The 19,090-nt window shown below is 41.7% G+C and overlaps 1 protein-coding gene across 8 annotated transcripts in view; it reads left to right on the forward strand.

The window, feature by feature from the left end:
- Positions 1-605: 605 nt before the first annotated feature.
- Positions 606-19,090, forward strand: part of SNX24 (sorting nexin 24) — a 141,498-nt gene continuing 123,013 nt past the window's right edge. For 2 of the 8 annotated variants that reach the window (XR_007356575.2, XM_048849411.2), the window contains exon 1: positions 1,131-1,294. Coding sequence is in view for 4 of the 8 variants with exons in the window: in XM_048849411.2 (XP_048705368.2) it covers positions 1,235-1,294 (60 nt within the window). In the remaining 4 variants the exon portion in view is untranslated. Of the gene's footprint in view, positions 865-1,129; positions 1,295-15,914; positions 15,995-19,090 lie in introns of those variants that run through there. The other 6 variants (XM_048849417.2, XM_048849414.2, XM_048849415.2 and 3 more) reach the window with 6 other exon arrangements.

Raw genomic sequence — 19,090 nt, forward strand, 5'->3', positions numbered from 1 at the left:
TTAACAGGATACAGGAGTATTGTTTTGGCCTGGGATAATAGCTACTATCTGCTACCTTCTATTTATCAAATAGTTACTGATGCCTCCTCAGAAACTCTTGTACTTGCTTTTCATAGTCCATCCTACTTGTGACTTTCTGTATTTCTCTTTACTGTTTCTCTTGCAAGTTGGGCCTGGATTTGCTCAACATGAAAGTGTATCGGTGAGAATGAGACATTAAAGATGAATTTAATGTCTACTAATTTGAGGTAAATATTAAAAAAACCTCTGTGGTGATACATTTGATACTATGCTACAGCTGTTTTTGTTTGGGTTTCTTTGCTATTACTAAAGCAGGTGCATAAAACAATATTGTTTGTTTAGAAAGTTATTTGTTTGTTCCTCTACACGGACATCACAACCAGTAGCTACAGCAATTATGCCAACCAGCACTGGATTTGAGAGCAAATAGCAGAAACGGATGATCAGCACCAGTGCACAACAGTGACTTCAACGGCAGCAGTTGCCAAAAACCACTTTTGCACATTTCAGTGTTAGGCGGTAACAACGCTGTTTCCGTGGCCGGTTTACAAAGGAGAGGATCTCTAGGAGCGTTGAGGGGACGGAGAAGGAACAAGAATGCAACTATAAGGGGGGGGGGGAAAAACAGCCCTGGAGCTATTTAAGGGAAAAGCATCATCATGTTTATCCTAAGGACAGCACGAGGAGAACTGAGTGAGCCACAGGCTTTTACCCAGCACACCATGCTGACCCGGCTGGAGAAGCTACAGGCCGAGCGCGCCCATTTGCGCACACAGAGGAGAAGCCGCAGGAGCTGATGGCCTGGCACGAGGGTGGATACCGCCGGCTGTGGCCGCCCGGCAGGTACCTTCTCTGAGGGCCGCGCCGCTACCCGGCCGGGACCCCCTGTGGCGGAGCGGAGAGTTTCGGACAGGGAACGAGCGCGCCGGCTGCCGCGGCCACGGGCTGGGTGAGCCCAGGGGCCGGCTCCAGCCCCAGCTCCCTGGCTGGGCAGCTCGCGAGCTGCACTGGGCTGCCTGGCTCGCGCGCCCGAGGCCCCGCGCCGCCTCGGTCCCAGGCCGGCTGCTGCGCTGGGGGCCTTGCCCGCCCCCCGCCGCGTACTGGCGTCATGTGGGCTCCCCGCGCGTCACGTGACGCGCTCGCAGCTGGCTCGGTCCCGGGGAGCTGCTGCTGCCCTGGAGCGCTGCGGTGCCCGGCCCGGCCCGCGCGCGCCATGGAGCTGTACATCCCGTCCTTCCGCTACGAGGAGAGCGAGCTGGAGCGAGGGTACACGGTGAGGGGCCGGCGCGGGGCCGAGCGGAGGCCCGGTGGGGCGGGCTGCGTGCGGCTGGTGCCCTGCACCGTCACCCCGAGGCGGTCCCGAAGGGGCCGGGGGCCCCATTCCCACTGGTGGCGGGTCTCTGCCTCCCTGGGCTGCTGGAGGACGTGCAGCCAGGGAACTGGCTGGCATCGCCGTTGGGGGCGTAGACAGCCAGTGCATGGCTGGCACCCACTCACCAGGAGGCCCGTGGCCAGGCAGCTCGCAGCTGTCCTTTCCATATGCTGGCTCTCTTCATAGGCGCGTAGGGCCGGCCCCTTGGAGTGAGGCAGGGCACTGCACCCTGGTGCCATTTGACATCCACGTGCGGTGTGGCTGCTCAGGTCAGTGGATTGCTGAGACCTGTTGGATAAGAGGAGATGGAGCATGGTAGGTTGGAGCCTGTCTTCATGCCCCACCCTACCAACAGTGCAGACAACTGCAATCTGCTCCCTTTTATTGTGACTGTTATTTATTCATTAATTGTAATACAGTAGCACCTATGAGCACTAAGTGGGGACCAGGACCCCGATGCAGTAGGTGTTGTACAAACACAGAACAAAAAGATGGTCCCTGCCCTAAATAGCTTACAATCTAAGTATAAGACAAGTGACAACAGATGGATCCGGACAGATGGGGGAATACAAAGAAACAGTGCGGCAGTATTGGACAACACGCTAGGCTATGGTCCATCAATGGCTGTTAGCCAGGATAGGCAGGGATGGTATCCCTAGCCTCTCTTTGCCAGAAGCTGGGAATGAGCAACAGGGGATGGATCACTTGATGATTACCTGTTCTGTTCATTTTCTCTGGGGCACCTGGCATTGGCCACTGTCAGAAGACAGGATACTGGACTAGATGAACCTTTGGTCTGACCTGGTATGGCCGTTCTTATGTATGATCTCAGGTTTCAGAGGAACAGCCGTGTTAGTCTGTATTCGCAAAAAGAAAAGGAGTACTTGTGGCACCTTAGAGACTAACCAATTTATTTGAGCATGAGCTTTCGTGAGCTACAGTGATGCATCTGATGAAGTGAGCTGTAGCTCACGAAAGCTCATGCTCAAATAAATTGGTTAGTCTCTAAGGTGCCACAAGTACTCCTTTTCTCCTTACAATGTGTATGATAATCAAGTTGGGCCATTTCCAGCACAAATCCAGGTTTTCTCACCCCCCCCCCACGCCACGCCCCCCACACACAAACTCACTCTCCTGCTGGTAATAGCTCATCCAAACTGACCACTCTTCTTACAATGTGCATGATAATCAAGGTGGGCCATTTCCAGCATAAATCCAAGTTTAACCAGAACGTCTGAGGGGGGAGGGGAGGTTAGGAAAAAACAAGGGGAAATAGTCTACCTTGCATAATGACTTAGCCACTTCCAGTCTCTATTTAAGCCTAAATTAATAGTATCCAATTTGCAAATGAATTCCAATTCAGCAGTTTCTCGCTGGAGTCTGGATTTGAAGTTTTTTTGTTGTAAGATAGCGACCTTCATATCTGTAGTTGCGTGACCAGAGGGATTGAAGTGTTCTCCGACTGGTTTATGAATGTTATAATTCTTGACATCTGATTTGTGTCCATTTATTCTTTTACATAGAGACTGTCCAGTTTGACCAATGTACATGGCAGAGGGGCATTGCTGGCACATGATGGCATATATCACATTGGTGGATATGCAGGTGAACGAGCCTCTGATAGTGTGGCTGATGTTATTAGGCCCTGTGATGGTGTCCCCTGAATAGATATGTGGGCACAGTTGGCAACGGGCTTTGTTGGAAGGATAGGTTCCTGGGTTAGTGGTTCTGTTGTGTGGTATGTGGTTGTTGGTGAGTATTTGCTTCAGGTTGGGGGGCTGTCTGTAGGCAAGGAGAGTGGTCACTTTGGATGAGCTATTACCAGCAGGAGAGTGAGTTTGTGTGTGTATGGAAGTGGGGGGGTGAGAAAACCTAGATTTATGCTGGAAATGGCCCACCTTGATTATCATGCACATTGTAGGGAGAGTGGTCACTTTGGATAAGCTATTACCAGCAGGAGAGTGAGTTTGTGTGTGTGGTTTTTGGAAAAAAAGGGGGGGGTGAGAAAACCTGGATTTGTGCTGGAAATGGCCCACCTTGATTATCATACACACTGTAAAGAGAGTGGTCACTTTGGATGGGTTATTACCAGCAGGAGAGTGAGTTTGTGTGTGGGGGGGGGGGGGGGCGGAGGGTGAGAAAACCTGGATTTGTGCTGGAAATGGCCCACCTTGATTATCATACACATTGTAAGGAGAGTGATCACTTTAGATAAGCTATTACCAGCAGGAGAGTGGGGTGGGAGGAGGTATTGTTTCATGTCTTCTGCAGTTTCCACAGTATGCATCCGATGAAGTGAGCTGTAGCTCACAAAAGCTTATGCTCAAATAAATTGGTTAGTCTCTAAGGTGCCACAAGTACTCCTTTTCTTTTTGTGTGATCTCAGTACACCAGAGGCCCATCCACTGTCAAATTTCTTGTAGGCATTGTGGGAAAAAAAATTTAATAGGGGATTTGAAAGAGGATAATGAGGTCGCTTTGTGGATGTTTATGGAGAGCTCCTACCAAGCATAAGGGGCAAGAAGGAATAGCACAAAAGTGCTTGTTTGAAAATTTAACAAGTGGCTGATGGAGGCTGGCAGCATCATCATCATCATCATGATTATTATGCCAATTAGTTTCAGCTCTTGGACTCCTAATGATTTATTTCCCAATAATGCCACCTCATTTTGCAACGTTTAGACTTCCATTGTCTGTTACAAGATTACCGTTGATTTTCTCACTTTTGTCAGAGAATCTATATTCTCATCTTCCTTGGGCCTGCTAAATGTCATGTATTTTGTGTGTTGGTGGCACATGCTGTAGGCTTGTCTCTCATTCCTACACAACTGGTAAAATAGAGATAGATTCCTCCAAGTAGTACTCTGTAGCTTAGGGGTAAGTACCCTGAGCCACAAACCAAGCCATCTTGGGTTCAAATCTCAGCAATTTTGCTCACTGTTCTTAGTATTTCTGTGCACCTCACACCGATTATTAATGAAGGTCTCATACACCTACCTTAGGGGTGGCAAGCATCTTTGCTCATTTTACAGCTAAGGTAACTGAAAAATTGCACAAGGTTGCTGGAAGCATAGCTGGGGAGGAATAAGTCTCATCTATTTTCAACACTGGCTTTCAGATGAACTGGGCCAAATTATATGCTTATTTAACCCATATCAACACAGTATGAATTTGTGCCCCTGCGTGGCTAGACCATATACAAAGGTTTGAGTCTACTAATACTTGCATGATAATTGGTATAGTAGCAGATCACATGATAGAAGTCCATGGTTTTCGATCCAGAGATCCCAGGTTCAGTCCCAACAGGTGACCCAGATAGGAGTAGTGTTACACTTCGCCACATTGTCTCTAACCACTAGAACATACTCTGCTCTTAGACCCAGGAATAGAACCAATGAATCCTGGCACCCATCATTCTAGTGCTAATTGACAAAAATAGTTGGATAACCAGTGGTGAAATGTGTGTTGTCTTGCACTCTCTGGGCTGCTTATTGAGGATAACAACACACTTTCTGTAGATGAAGTGGTAGAGTTCTGTGTTATGAATTCGGCTCTGGCTGATTAGCCTCACAGTAGCTTTATATAATTGTTGAAATGATTTTATGTTGCAAAACATGTAGAGATGAATTTGGATATTATGTTAGTATTTGTTTTATTGTTGTAGCTAGATACCGATCCGGGTGATGCTTGATCTGCAAGGAGGCTGTGTCTTTCCTTTGGGATTTGCCTTGATGATGATGATTATGGCTGCAGGTTTGTCACAGTGGGAAGATGTCACAGCATGATTTTCCTGTTTTGTCTGTGTCTCATCCTGCAGCAGAGGTTCCTGCAGCTCCTGTCCCATAGGTCTGGACGCTGTGCCGCAAGGCAGGCATTGCAACCTGGTGCATGGAGTAGCAGTGCTTGGCTTGGCTCACCTGCCCCTCTGTCATGACAGGAGCATGGGGGGAATCAAACCTGAGTGGTGCTGTGACCCTATGCACTAGGTCACAATGCCCAAAGTGGGACACTGGGCCCGACCCCAGCCTAGCCCCATGGAAAAGGTGCTGCAGGAGCCACCGCTACCAGGAGTGAGTGTGGGATGGGCTCTCTCCCCAGGCCCTCCTCACTGGATTGGTCTTCAGGTTGTTGTGCTGGGGCAGAGGTACTGCTGAGGGTGGTCAGTGCCCCCTCAGTCAGGCAACAGGGAAGGCATTTTCTATCAAAAATCGCACAGATGTCATAGTAATTTAGTAAGCTGTGACTGTTCCATGGTTTTTGGTTTAAAAAAAAAAATGTGGCAAATCTGCAACCCTAATGATGATGTATTTTTAGTAACAACATGAGATAGTCTTCTTCAAACAAATCCTATAATATCTGAGAGCAGTGTGCAGAGATGTTCTTGCATATGCATAGACTGGAAGACCCTATCTTGTGTAAGCTCCAAAAAAGTCAGAACTTATTATAATGACTTATCTTTCTAGAAAACAAACCTCAATCTTAAAAGTATAAAATTAGCACTTACTAAGGCACTGGCTGCCTGAGGACATAGGTAATGAACGTCATTGCATTTTGCCTGTCATTCACCAGTAGGAATCCAGCTCAACGCAATGGGGTTTAAAAGTTTTTCCCATCAAATGGATGTTGGTTGCCCCTTTATTATCTTTGATTCACCTCCAAAAATCATCAGACTTTGCACTAACTGGTAGACTTATTAGAGAGGCCATGAACTTCATAGGCCATGGAGACTAAACTATCCCTGTTACCTGTAGGTGAAGTTCTACTTCCGCTCCCTCAGCCCACACAAGATCAGGCATACTGCCAGGGCAGTGTGTTGTGTGGGGAGCTTGCCCTGATGCTGCCTGGAGATAAACAGGAGGCTTCATTTTCCAAGGTTGCATGAGCACTAAAGCCAGAATTTGTTGTTATATACAGATTATTTACATCTTTACAACTATGCAAACTAGCATATTAAATAATTTGTGTAAATGCCACACATGGAGCTGCACAAAACTTAGCAGCTATGCTTCCTGTTTATTCTGTTTCTTCAGTGTTCTTTCATTCACCTGAAAACAGATGGATGTGGGGAGAAATATTAATTATTTTGGCCTTTAAGTTCATGACTTGACTCCTGCAGCCCTACCAGGACTCTTAGATTGGGAGGAAGACTCTCTCCTCTTTGGATTCATTTTAAGACAGTTAATTTTGGACAATGAACATTCTTAAAGAAATTTATACATTAGCAAAAAGTACTAGACTGTTACAGTTACAAAAGAAAACAAAACAGAACTCCACAACAACATGTCTCAAAGCCAGGAAATTATAACTTGGTGTTTTAAGGTCCCAGGTTCAAATTCCTTATGACAACAAAGTTGTTTCTGTATGCACGATTATTGTTTGTTAAACTTTGGGTAGTGGATCCCAGCCCCAGGGAGTAATTTTGAGAGCGAGGGGCGAACTGCCATATTGATCTCAATGCGATGGTAACGTCAGGACCTACTGTTCTGGGGGTGGGAAGGAAAGCCAAAACCATTCCAACAGAGGTCTCTGTGTATGGCAGGAGGAGAAGAGTGCAGCAGGCCTTGCCCACCCACCCAAGCAGATACACTCTGCCTGCTGGGGTAAGTACTGGCCTACCCCACCCCATTCTCCATGGGAAAGAGGGAATCCCAACTGCTATCCCTGTTGCTCCCAAGAGAAGAGAGTCCCTATTGCTACACCTAGGAGGGAGGGGGAGAGTTTAAGCAAAATATAGCGTTGAGATATATAGTGTGCTTAGGGATCCAGGTTACCTTGATTTGGCCCTAGTTTTTGAGCACTCAGTTGAAAATCAGGATCTGTTTCAGTAGCAGTGGTATAAGAATCCTTAAGAATTTGCATACACTTTTACCAATTTAGAAGCATTTTTAGCAAAGGATAGAATTTATTACTTCTTTGTACAAAGTTCAGTTTCAGAGCATTTGACATATGTGACCTGTCATCTGTGTCTCTTTCCCCATCAGGAATAATAATAGTTCTCTACCCCACTGAGGTGTTCTATGGCTTAATACAGCCTGTAAAACATATTGGAATTCTTGGATGGGAGATGCTGTATAAGAAAGTACAAAGTAGTAGTAATATAATCTACACTTCTGTTTGTAATAAATTGTCGGGTTTCCCTTCACATTTCCTCGCCTCCTGGCTAACTGTTCACAAAGTGCACAACTGGTTCTTGCTCTGTTGTAGTTGGCAAATGCTGTATCCATTTGCACCAATCCATTAGGTTCCTCAGAGATCCAACCAGATGCTTAGACACCAAAATCATTTTGATCGCTGGTTTAAAAAAAAAAAACCTGTAAGAGAAAACAAACTTAAATCTAGCCTTATTGGTGGGACATGCGGTAGGTGTCTGTTTGCCTTATGTTTTTGCATGATGGAGCCAATTCTTTATCCATGGTTCATCAAAGAGTGGTCCAGAATGGATGAGTCTCCCTAAAGCTTCACAGTATGAGAGATTTTCCTGCTGATATGACTACATGACCCTGGTATATAGCCATGTATAGCTGGAAGCTTCAGGAATGGGGCCAATGGCTAAGTAAGGGTCGGTGTGACAATGGGGAGCGGCAGAATTGTCTGGAAATCTTATAGGTTAGTAGACAGTGATAGATATCATGGCTACAAGGTGCAACAGAGAGCGCTTTTCTTTAATAGACAGAATAATGGATCCTGAAGAAGAGGGCTGTCCCATAGGAAACAATTTCACTTTCTGCAATGACAGGTGATAATCAGTTACTACAGAAGTTTATTTAAAAGTCAAGCAACATGAATAGGATCATTGATCCAGGAAGCCACATTTTGCTGAACTGCTGAATATAAAAGTGTCAGTGTCCAAGTCATGTCTACTTCCATTCTTTTGGATCTTATTGCAAAAAAAAAAAAAGAAGGCAAATGCAATTTTAGGTAGCCTTAACAAAGGCATAGCATGCAAGTCATGGGAAGACTCTACTCAGGGCGGGTTAGGCCTCAGCTGGAGTACTGTGTCTAGTTTTGGCCACCAATGTATAGAAAGGATGTAGAGAGACTGGAAAGGATCCAGAAGCGAATGACAAAGATGATCAGAGGGATGGAATGCAAACCATATGAGCAAAGGCTGAAGGAACTGGTATGTTGAATTTGGAAAAGAGGAGATGCAGGGGGGGGAAGAAGGGAGGACGGGTAGACGTGCCCACGGTCTTCAAATACTTGAAAGGCTGTCATTAAAAGATGGAGAAAAGTTGTTCTCTCTCTCCACAAAGGGCAGGACAAGAGGCAGTAGGTTCAAACTACAGCATAATAGATTTAGGTTAAATCTCAGGAGAAATTTCTGAACTTTAAGAACAGTAGGATAATGGAACAGACTGTCTAGGGAGGTTGTGGAAACTCCTTCACTGGAGGTTTTCAAAAGGAGACTGGATAGGCATCTGGATGCATCCGATGAAGTGAGCTGTAGCTCACGAAAGCTCATGCTCAAATAAACTGGTTAGTCTCTAAGGTGCCACAAGTACTCCTTTTGGTTTAGACACAACAAATCCTGCATTTTGGCAGGGGGTTAAATCTTGCAGTCCCATCTGACCCTATGGTTTTATGGTTCTATTACATGAGAATCAAGGGTCACATTGAATCTGTAGGTTATAAAAGGGACCAATATGAAATTTGGGATACTGAATGGGATGGAGATGCTGGAATTTGGGGTGAAGTGGCTTTTTACCAGTTACAAGATAGCTGAATATGCTGAGTTGGAAAAAGTTATGGCAGAGTCAGGAGTTGATGAGGTTGAAGCAGGTGGAAAATGAGAAATGGGCTAAAACAGTGAAGAGGGATAGAGATTTGGGTGTCACAACCAAGGTTAAGTTTGGAAAGGAGATGTTCAAGGGGACCCATCTGGACAAACAGGAGTGGAACCCAACAATGAACAAAAACCAGTTACAAAATGATCTGAGACAAAGTGTGATCCAGTCAGGGATGCTGGAAGCTGGAGTGGACAGAATTATTTCTCAGGTGGTGGATCCAAAACTAAACCACATCTTCAGGCCGCAAAAGAAAGAGGAAACTGTGCCAGCTCTTCCATCAGAGCCTGAGAATCAGGATCCTCCTGCTCCATCCCAATATGCCTCGTAAGTGTGTTCCTGGTACTAAAAACAGCTGCAGTTGCAAAATACAAGTTTGGTTAGTTTGGGATTGGATAGATATAATAAGGGATAGAAGCCTAGATTATGTCAAAATTAATATCTCCTTTGCTGTGCTATCAGCTGATGCCGCAACTGATCTGGATGTACTGTGTGTATTAGTGTGAAAGTGGACAAGGTGCTGGAAGTTTTACTTCTATTTTATCCCTCTTGTGTTGCCAGTCTTAAGTAAATTCCTGTGTTAATTTTTTAATTAAAAATCTAAGATACAAAACATAACGGTGAAATCTCTTGTTATGGGACTACTCGTTACCAGACTCTCCCCCTTCCCTGTAAACAATAACTTTTGGATTGGTAGGAGCCCAATCAAAAGAGAAGGATTCTCATAACTCCAGTGAACTGTGTCAGGCAGTTGAGAGAGATGTGACCAATAGTGTCACCTTCAACACCTGGGCGAAGGAGAAGAAGGCTATAATGTGGATCAGAAAAAAGGAAAACTAGTGTGAGAACCATGAGGTTAGTTTGGCAAGGAAGGCAGGCCAGACCTTTTTGAGGAGGTTCTGTGGAGAAAGGGCAGATTTCTAGCTGCTGTGAGGAAACTAGATTGAGAAAAAAATTTTTGAGAAGTGCAGTGGTGGTGACAGTCTTGATGGCATCAGAAAAGACGCTAGTGAACAGTGATATTGGTTGATCACTGATGTGAAGTGAGAGGAAGGGAGGAGTGTAAGACCCACCCTCCGGCAGCTCCATACGGCTCACAATATAGAGCACACAGCAAACTGCACTCTTTCCCCTTCTTCCCAATTCCCCCCTTTCAGAGGGGAGGTTGTCTTTTGGCATTTGCGGAAAATAACCCCAATCCCTCTTTTCTTAATCCCTCCACAGTTTGTTCTCATTGACGGAGAGAGGTGGGAAGAGCTCTTGACCTTAGCTGTGTGAGCTCTGTTTTCTGCCTTCAGGGCTGCTTTCTGTCTCCTTTGCAAGCAGCTACTGCTCAGTGTTTCCATCTCCTTCCTTTGCTACTATTCTCTGAATCTGTCAGCAATAGAAGGAAGACGTAGACAATGATCTGTGTGGTGCCAGTTGGCTACGGAGGCATAAAGTAACCTTGGAGGGCAGAGACAGAACTAAATCACCACAGAAGCTAGAAACTTCCTCTCTTTTTCACTCTTTCCCAGTCTGAGAGAGGAAACTGAGAAGGGAGGGATGAAGAAGAACTTGCAGGAATGATGATGAAAAGCTTGATGCAGGGAAAGTAAGGCGATTGGGAAAGGAAAATGAAGGCAGAGGCTATAATACAGCACCTATAATTTTAGAATCCCCTCACATCTGTCAACAAGAATACTGAGAGAATCCACCCCCCTTCCAACTCCACAAACTAAAATTTAGCTCTTGAAACATATGACCTGTTCTCTCTGATGTATCTTTTAAAACAATTCTCAAAAAAAATATAATTAAGCAATGGCTTTGTTGTGTCCCAATTTTGTCAGGGGGCCATCTTTCCAAAATACTTCAGTAAATTGAAAATCTACCCCAGATGGTGAAAAAACTTATGGAAAATGCCTGAGTTCCTCATTTAATACTAGAGGACAATTAAACTTCATTGTCAGTTTGAATTGATGACTGTAGCTTCCAAACTATTGAGCCTGTGCTAATAAATGCAACAGTTGTTCATAATTTGGCAGTGAATGACCTTTAAATGTAGATGTTTACTGAGGATATCCTTAGGGAACAATTTAACTTCAAAATGACGCCCATGAGTACTTGTTATCATTTAAATATGCTTCCTTTGTCAATAACAGAATAACAAATACTAGTTAGATTTCTAATGTTGATTCAGATACTGGGAAACCTGCTGAATAAATTAGTGCTCATTTGATTTATATTGACCAAAAAATTTTACATTGGTATGTTGCAGGTCAAGATGACATCCATTTAAACACATTGTAGAGCAGAGAGGTCATGTTTGACTGACATATATGCTTACAGTGTTTTTAATTAACTTTTTTAACACTATTCTCCAAATTCCTTTTAAGTAACAGATTTTCTGGAAACAAGATAGATATGAATATATAATGCCTTCAAATATTGTGATGGTTGAAAAAGAAATCCGGAGCCTTTATCTTGCCTATAAAATTATTGATGAGTTGGCTGAGCATTACTCTAACATTTTTGAAACTACTACCGTGATAAATATGCTTTAGATTGTGTATTTGTACTCTTACTCCTTCATTTAAAAGACTGAATGAGAATTAAAGAAGCGAAGACCTGAACATTCCTCTGCATTTAGACTGACTATAGAGAAGCCAAGCTAGCAAATACTTGCTTACATGATTGTATCCTCTGTATTTTTTTCAAACATGGAAGGCTCTAGTGGTTTTGTAAGCATAGGTGATTTCTGTGGGAGTGATTATACTAATTAGTTTATGTAAAAGTGGCATTCTAACACTTGTATTAAGCCTCTGAGCTGTGTGAACAAAATATTGCCATAAGCCTGAGCAGACTGAGTCTGACTTGAGTGTTCATTAAATTAATAAGTGCTGGGACTTCTTCTCCACCAACCTATCTTCTGAGAGCTCCCTAAATGTGACATTGTGTTACAAGTTATAGTGAATCAGCAATGGAGAAGTTACTTGCACAATTCCATTGGATTTTCAAGAAAATGACACAAATATGGAGTCCATCTTAAACAACAGTTGGCATTTTTTCTCATAGGCACAGCTGCAAAGAAAGCATCTGAATGTCATAGAGTACAATTTCTCCATCTGGCAGTCTCAACAGCACTGTAGGTACATTATATTTGGGAAGAGGAAGAAGATAAACAGGATTTGGCACATCAATGTCAAAGTAATGTAAAGCCAGAAGAATACTATTTACGAAACGCAATTGTTTAATTTCTAATTTCTAAAGACAATATGAATCAGTTGATCTGTATATAACTGACTTAGAGACAGTTTATACCAAAGATGACTGACTGAAAGAGATTTCAGAAAATGTGTGTGTGTGTGGGTATTTATACAAAAATAATATTTTCTCTCTTTCCTCCTCTTTTTTTTTTTTACTTTGGATACTTGGCAGCAGTTTCAGTATAGCTAGTTGAACTCTTTCTTCTGCTTAGTCAGTTTTCTCTCATGTTTGTTCGTAGATTTTAAGGCCAAAAGGGATCATTATGATCAGCTAGTCTGTTAAAGATAGAATAGATAACATTTTAATTTGGGCAAGGGACCTTAAAGAATGCCATGGAAAATTTGCCGAAGACCCCTATCACTGAACATGGGGAAATGAAAGCAAAAACAATACAAAATCTGTTTGAAAATATTATCTATGTATACATAGCAATCAGTTAAAGACCAAGAGAGATTTTTTTCTGACCTGGGATGAGTGCTCAAATAATAGACATTAGCTCACTAGGATATCTGTAATCACTTGTGAAAGGCTTACAAACAAAGCTGATGCAATGCCATGAAATTGTAGTGAAAAAGCTAGGAGGGTGTTCTGTTTGAATTTGTTTAGGAAACCACTGTGAATTGATTACTTCTGTGAGTTCTTGGAGATTTCAGAACAGGTATACACAAGCAGCAGACTATGACTAACTGTATCAAGTGCGGTGCTGGAACAATTTTTACAGTGAGGGTGCTGAGAGCCATTGAACCAAACTGTAAATCCTGTATACAATGGAAACCACTTCAAGCCAAGGGGTGCAGCAGCACCCCTAGTTCCAGCATCTCTGCAAAGTCACAGTTTGGAAGGCCCTGAATTCCAGATGTTCTGACAATGGATCACAATTGTTAATTGTAGAACCTGAGGAATATTCTTCAGAAATAGCTGTTGGTATTTTGGAGAAAAAATGATATGCTCAGAGAATTAAACAATAGAGCTATTCAGTGTGCATGACAGCAAAAATACATAAATCCATGTTGTGTTGCAGGCTTTGTCTGTATTTGTAGTATGAACTGGTAAAAGTACTGTTGGCATGGTGCCATCAAAAAACTATTTTGGCAGAATGTGTTCAGACTGAGATACTTGTGTCAGCATGTTTTGTCCACACAACATCAAGTAGAAATACAAGAATAAAATGACTGGCTTCTTCACACAGATGCTAGTAAACAGCCAGTTAAGGACTTTACTTCCCCAAAAGAACTGAGAAAATACCAGTCTTAGGCCTGGTCTACACTAGAAAATTAAGTCTGCTTAACTGCATCGTTCAAAAGTGTCAAAAATCCATACCCCTGAGCAGCATAGTTAAGCTGACCTAACTCCCAATGTAGACAGTGCTAGGTCAATGGAAGAATTCTACCATTGACCTAGCTACTGCCTCTTGGGGAGGTGGTTTACCTGTGTCAATGGGAGAACCCATCTCATGGGCTTAGGTAGTGTCTACACTGAAGTGCTACAGTGGCACAGCTGTGCTGCTGTAGGGTTTTTTTTAGAGTAGACATACCCTTACAAATACAACCGGAAGAGAAACAAATGATCCATTTTTTTAAAATTATGACTGACATAAAAAACAGAGTCCTGCTTGCCAGCTAAGCTTATGTCAAGGTTCCTCCCCCACTCTGAACTCTAGGGTACAGATGTGGGGACCTGCATGAAAAACCTCCTAAGCTTATCTTTACCAGCTTAGGTCAAAACTTCCCCAAGGTACAAAATATTCCACCCGTCGTCCTTGGATTGGCCGCTACCACCACCAAACTAATACTGGTTACTGGGGAAGAGCTGTTTGGACGCGTCTTTCCCCCCAAAATACTTCCCAAAACCTTGCACCCCACTTCCTGGACAAGGTTTGGTAAAAAGCCTCACCAATTTGCCTAGGTGACTACAGACCCAAACCCTTGGATCTGAGAACAATGAAAAAAGCATTCAGTTTTCTTACAAGAAGACTTTTAATAAAAATAGAAGTAAATAGAAATAAAGAAATCCCCCCTGTAAAATCGGGATGGTAGATAGCTTACAGGGTAATTAGATTCAAAAACATAGAGAACCCCTCTAGGCAAAACCTTAAGTTACAAAAAAGATACACAGACAGAAATAGTTATTCTATTCAGCACAATTCTTTTCTCAGCCATTTAAAGAAATCATAATCTAACACATACCTAGCTAGATTACTTACTAAAAGTTCTAAGACTCCATTCCTGATCTGTCCCCGGCAGAAACCAGCATATAGACAGACCCCCCACAGACCCTTTGTTTCTCTCCCTCCTCCCAGCTTTTGAAAGTATCTTGTCTCCTCATTGGTCATTTTGGTCAGGTGCCAGCGAGGTTACCTTTAGCTTCTTAACCCTTTACAGGTGAGAGGAGCTTTCCCCTGGCCAGGAGGGATTTTTCAAAGGGGTTTACCCTTCCCTTTATATTTATGACAGCTTATTAGTCCTAAGAACAGATGATGTTAATTGCGCTTTGAACTTTTTGTAGTAGTCTGCACTGAACCCGATTTGCTGGTGGAATGAGCACTCCCCCTCCTATTTCAATCAACTTTAACCACTCGAGACTTGTAAATGGAAAAGACTTTCAATGCGATAGTCATCACTAGTCTACTTTGGAATAGGTACCGAATGAGAAGTGACACCAGAACTCTGTCATAGACACAGTGTATGTTTTCAAATATTATTTATTTGTATAACAGTACTACCGACAAGTCCCACTTAAGACAGAGGCCTCTAGATGAGAATCACATAAGTCTCCTTTTCCTTGGCATAGGAGTTCTAAAGATCGCTTTTAAAATATGATCATCTGTTGCTGGGGTTGATACTTGTCTTCCTCACCATGGAAGTTGTGAAGATTAGTTAATGTTCGTAAATATCACTTCCCATGTGGTAGCTCCTGCTATATCAGGAGACTGACCTAACATACTTTGCTTTGACTTATTGTAGAGGTGAAGATGGTATGGAACTTGACTGTAGATGATTTTTTTTCTCCCATCAAAGTAGCATGAAAATTGTGTAAAAATTAATTATTTTTAATTTTAATTATTTATTAATTATTTAGAATTAGAATTTCTTAATTAAGAAATTAATTATTCTGTTTTTTCTGTTTTTGTCTCAGTCTAATTGATTCGCTCTTTAAAGGGATTCAGTTTTTAAACCTGTGCAGAAAATATTCATACACTGCAGTATATTCAGTTTGGAGAATAATGAAATTTAAAGCTTTCCCCATCATCTTGTATATAAGCACAAATTAAGAATCTTGATTATGTGGTAAAACAATCAATTGGGTGGCAGTGAGTATTTATTGATTACAGAGAAGCTGCTTTTATGAAATGTGATCAGATGCATTTCAGCTGACTGGCTTTACTCCTGGTCTTCCACAGAACTCTGTTGTTTTTTTTTGTTTGTTTGTTTGTTTGTTTTCCTCCCTCCCCCACACCCCCCTTTTCTGACATCAGAATCTCTCCAGGAGCTGGAAGAAGCATGCCTGGCCACTCCTGAAGCCAAGCTATGGTGATTGCTGCAATCTGACTTGACTTTCTTGATGCTTTGAGGTGGGAAGAAGAATGGACATGCTAATTTTATTTAGATTTTAGGTTAATGGATTAATAGCTGTATTGTAATGTCATTCAGTTTTCCAAAAATATTGCAGTTGCTTACAAGTTGTAAACAAACTCATCTCATAAAGACCAAAGTAAAGTAAATTTGGATGTCGTAGGCCAAGTTATTGTGGAATTAAACAGAAAAGAGGAATGAGATGTTTCCCTAACCCCCATAATATTTTTCCTCTCAATTTATCTTCTTGCTTGAGTGTCAAAGCATCCAGACAAAATATTTTCATGTTTACTTCTTCTCCCAAGTCTCTCCTGGCTCAGCAGTATTCCTGTGGATTCGAATATCCCCATCTTCTTTCTTGATCTATTCTTCAGTAGTTCTAGAGGTCTCAAATCTTTGTCTATGTCAGATCTTCCATGCAGGTTTTCAGTATTTTTGTTTAAACATCACTGATGTCTATGGCCCAGACTTTCAGTAATCTTCCTGCAAAGCCAGGTTTTCCAGCAAAATGAATTAATTGCCTCTCATTCCAAACATCATACATCGCAAAACTAAAATGACTTCTTAGTTTTTCTACTGCTTTGCATTTGCCACTGGTGCCCAGTCTAAAGAACTAAACAAAAGTGGCACAGATAGGAAGTTCTAGGCAGTTTTTCTTCTTTGGAATATATATTTTTAAATTTGCTGATGTCATATCACTCAGTTTTGACAAATTACCTGTGGGTAAGCAGGAAGGAAAACTTTAAAAGAGTTTCAGTGTGCATTTCAATGATACAGCAGTGGTTGAAGAAATTAGGTATAGCTGCAGAATTTTCAAGAGAGTGAGGAAAAAGCCCTAATATACTATGATTAAATAACAAGAGCCAAAAATGGTCAGGTCAAAAATATCCTTTTAACAAAAAGAATTCCAAACCAAGTGATACTAAAAATAGAATTTTAAAAATATAAAAAGATCTGACACTTCAATAATCTTTGCTGGTTTATATGTACATTCCTGGTTTATTTTAAATTCAGCCGCCTTGTTCTCTTCATTGATCATCGATGCATCTTAAAAACATTTTATCATTCCTATGTAAACTCTGGACTGTGAACTTAGATTTCTGGAGGAGCACGTATTTTTATGGTAACATTAAATTGACTTCATTATTGAAGTGTCAGACAGAAGATTTCTTGAAGCAGTTTTGTGTTCACATGACAGCCTCCAGTACGTAAAGAAGCTTTCATGTGTTGCTACCTATTTTGATCACATAGTTCTTCTGTGGCTTTTAAATATACATGAAATGGATGATTCCTAATAGTGCATTTTAACATTTATCTGTTGCATAAACACCTGTGACTTAACAAGGCAGTCGTTTCATGGTGGAAGTTGTTTCAAATTTCTTATTTCAGAACACTGAATTACAATATTATTTCAGAATGCTTTCATGACCACAATTAGATCATTTTCTTACGTTATGTATTTACAAAGTCCACATAATTCTATGTAGGTCACCATACAAAGTGTGCTGGGAGAATTTATTATGGAAATATTATATTTCAAGCTTCAAAGGGGCTGGAGTGAAGTGTGTGGGTCCATGTAGGTGTGTAAAACAAGGCTGGCCATTTCCAGAGTAATAGTTGTTTGTTTATTTTAGAAGATAAAACAGTCTTCATGCTGGGATTACTCGGACATGTGAGGAATATATTGTAGAGTAGTAAGACAACTATTTTTTTCTTTCCTCTTGGTACCAGCTTGCTATAATATGTATTTATGGAAGATAAATATGGAGGATACTTCTGATCATTGTTAATCTGTGTTTTAAAAGAGATTGTTTTCCCTTACCATTTCTGTTATCCCTTTATTTTGGGATAATATTATTTAATGGTAAAGTTAAGTTCTTAATTTCAACATTAATAACATTCTAAATATAGTTTTAACTGCTAGAAAGGAATGGCCATGTGAGGTCTCTTTATTAATTGGTAAAAATTTACTTCCTTGAGTTTCCTTGGTTTTTATTAGGTGTTATAAAAGGAATTGTGTCTCCCTCTTCCGATGGGCTGGAGCTAAATATGTGTAGAACCAAATAAAGGCAGCTTGCTGTTTTCTTGATCGAGGGTAAGGAATTTTGACAGGAACCTTTGAGTTTGATGTCAGTTAATACAGTGTAGCTCAAAACCAAACGTTCATCTTCTGTAAGTTAGTCACATGGGTAAACCTGCAAGCGCTACCCTTATTCTTATGCTCTTTCTTTTTCCATTCAAATAAATGACATTTTTAATTTAATTGGTTTCCAGTTTTTTAAATACTTGGTAATGATCAACATAACATGTACCAGAGCAAAACACTCTCCTGAGCTGCTTCAAGGTTGGAGTAGTAGATTTTATAATGCTTCATAAAATATACAGTGACTTTGATTGTGAAGAATACCTTGAGCCTAAGAAGGCTACCAACAACATGCAGCAGATTCAAAACTATTTTCTGATAGTTGCACACTGAATTGCCAAAACTTGTTCATTTGAAGGGGGGTGGGGGGAAGTAATGACAGATGTAACCATTATCTTTTAGGGGCTAAGAACTTAATGGCCCATTTCTCAAATGAGTTTTTACAATAACTAGATAGCTGTATCACACCCTTAAGTGAAGAGCTCATGGACTTTCCTGCATGGTTATTTCCAACCGCAACTCTTCTAACAAGCTCCCAGCGTTGTTTTTGCTTATAAAAGTGGAAATGGACCTGATAAAAATGTTTAGTCTGCAGGACAGTGTTTTATTTATCATATCACAAAAGAACAATGTTTTGTTGCATTGTGGTCAAAATAGAAGTGACCTTGCTTGTTCACGAGTGTTTGAAGCCTAGAGATAAGAGGCGCAGAATAATAGAGTACAATGGAAAGAGTGTAGTGTAATTATTTGTGGCTTGTCAAGTGAAGCCCTTTCGGGCCCCAAGTGATTCAAATCTGGGAACTCTGCACAATTCTGTAAACTAACCATAGCCAGCATCAGAGAAATCTCGCCCAGCTTCTCCGACAGTACTGAAATTGCATCAGTTTGTCATGCACTGAGCATGCCAGCTCCACACAATATCATTTGCTTGCAAATGGGCCTAGCCCTAAAG

This window comes from Caretta caretta, chromosome 5, assembly GCF_965140235.1.
Source record: "Caretta caretta isolate rCarCar2 chromosome 5, rCarCar1.hap1, whole genome shotgun sequence".
Lineage (NCBI taxonomy): Eukaryota > Metazoa > Chordata > Testudines > Cheloniidae > Caretta > Caretta caretta.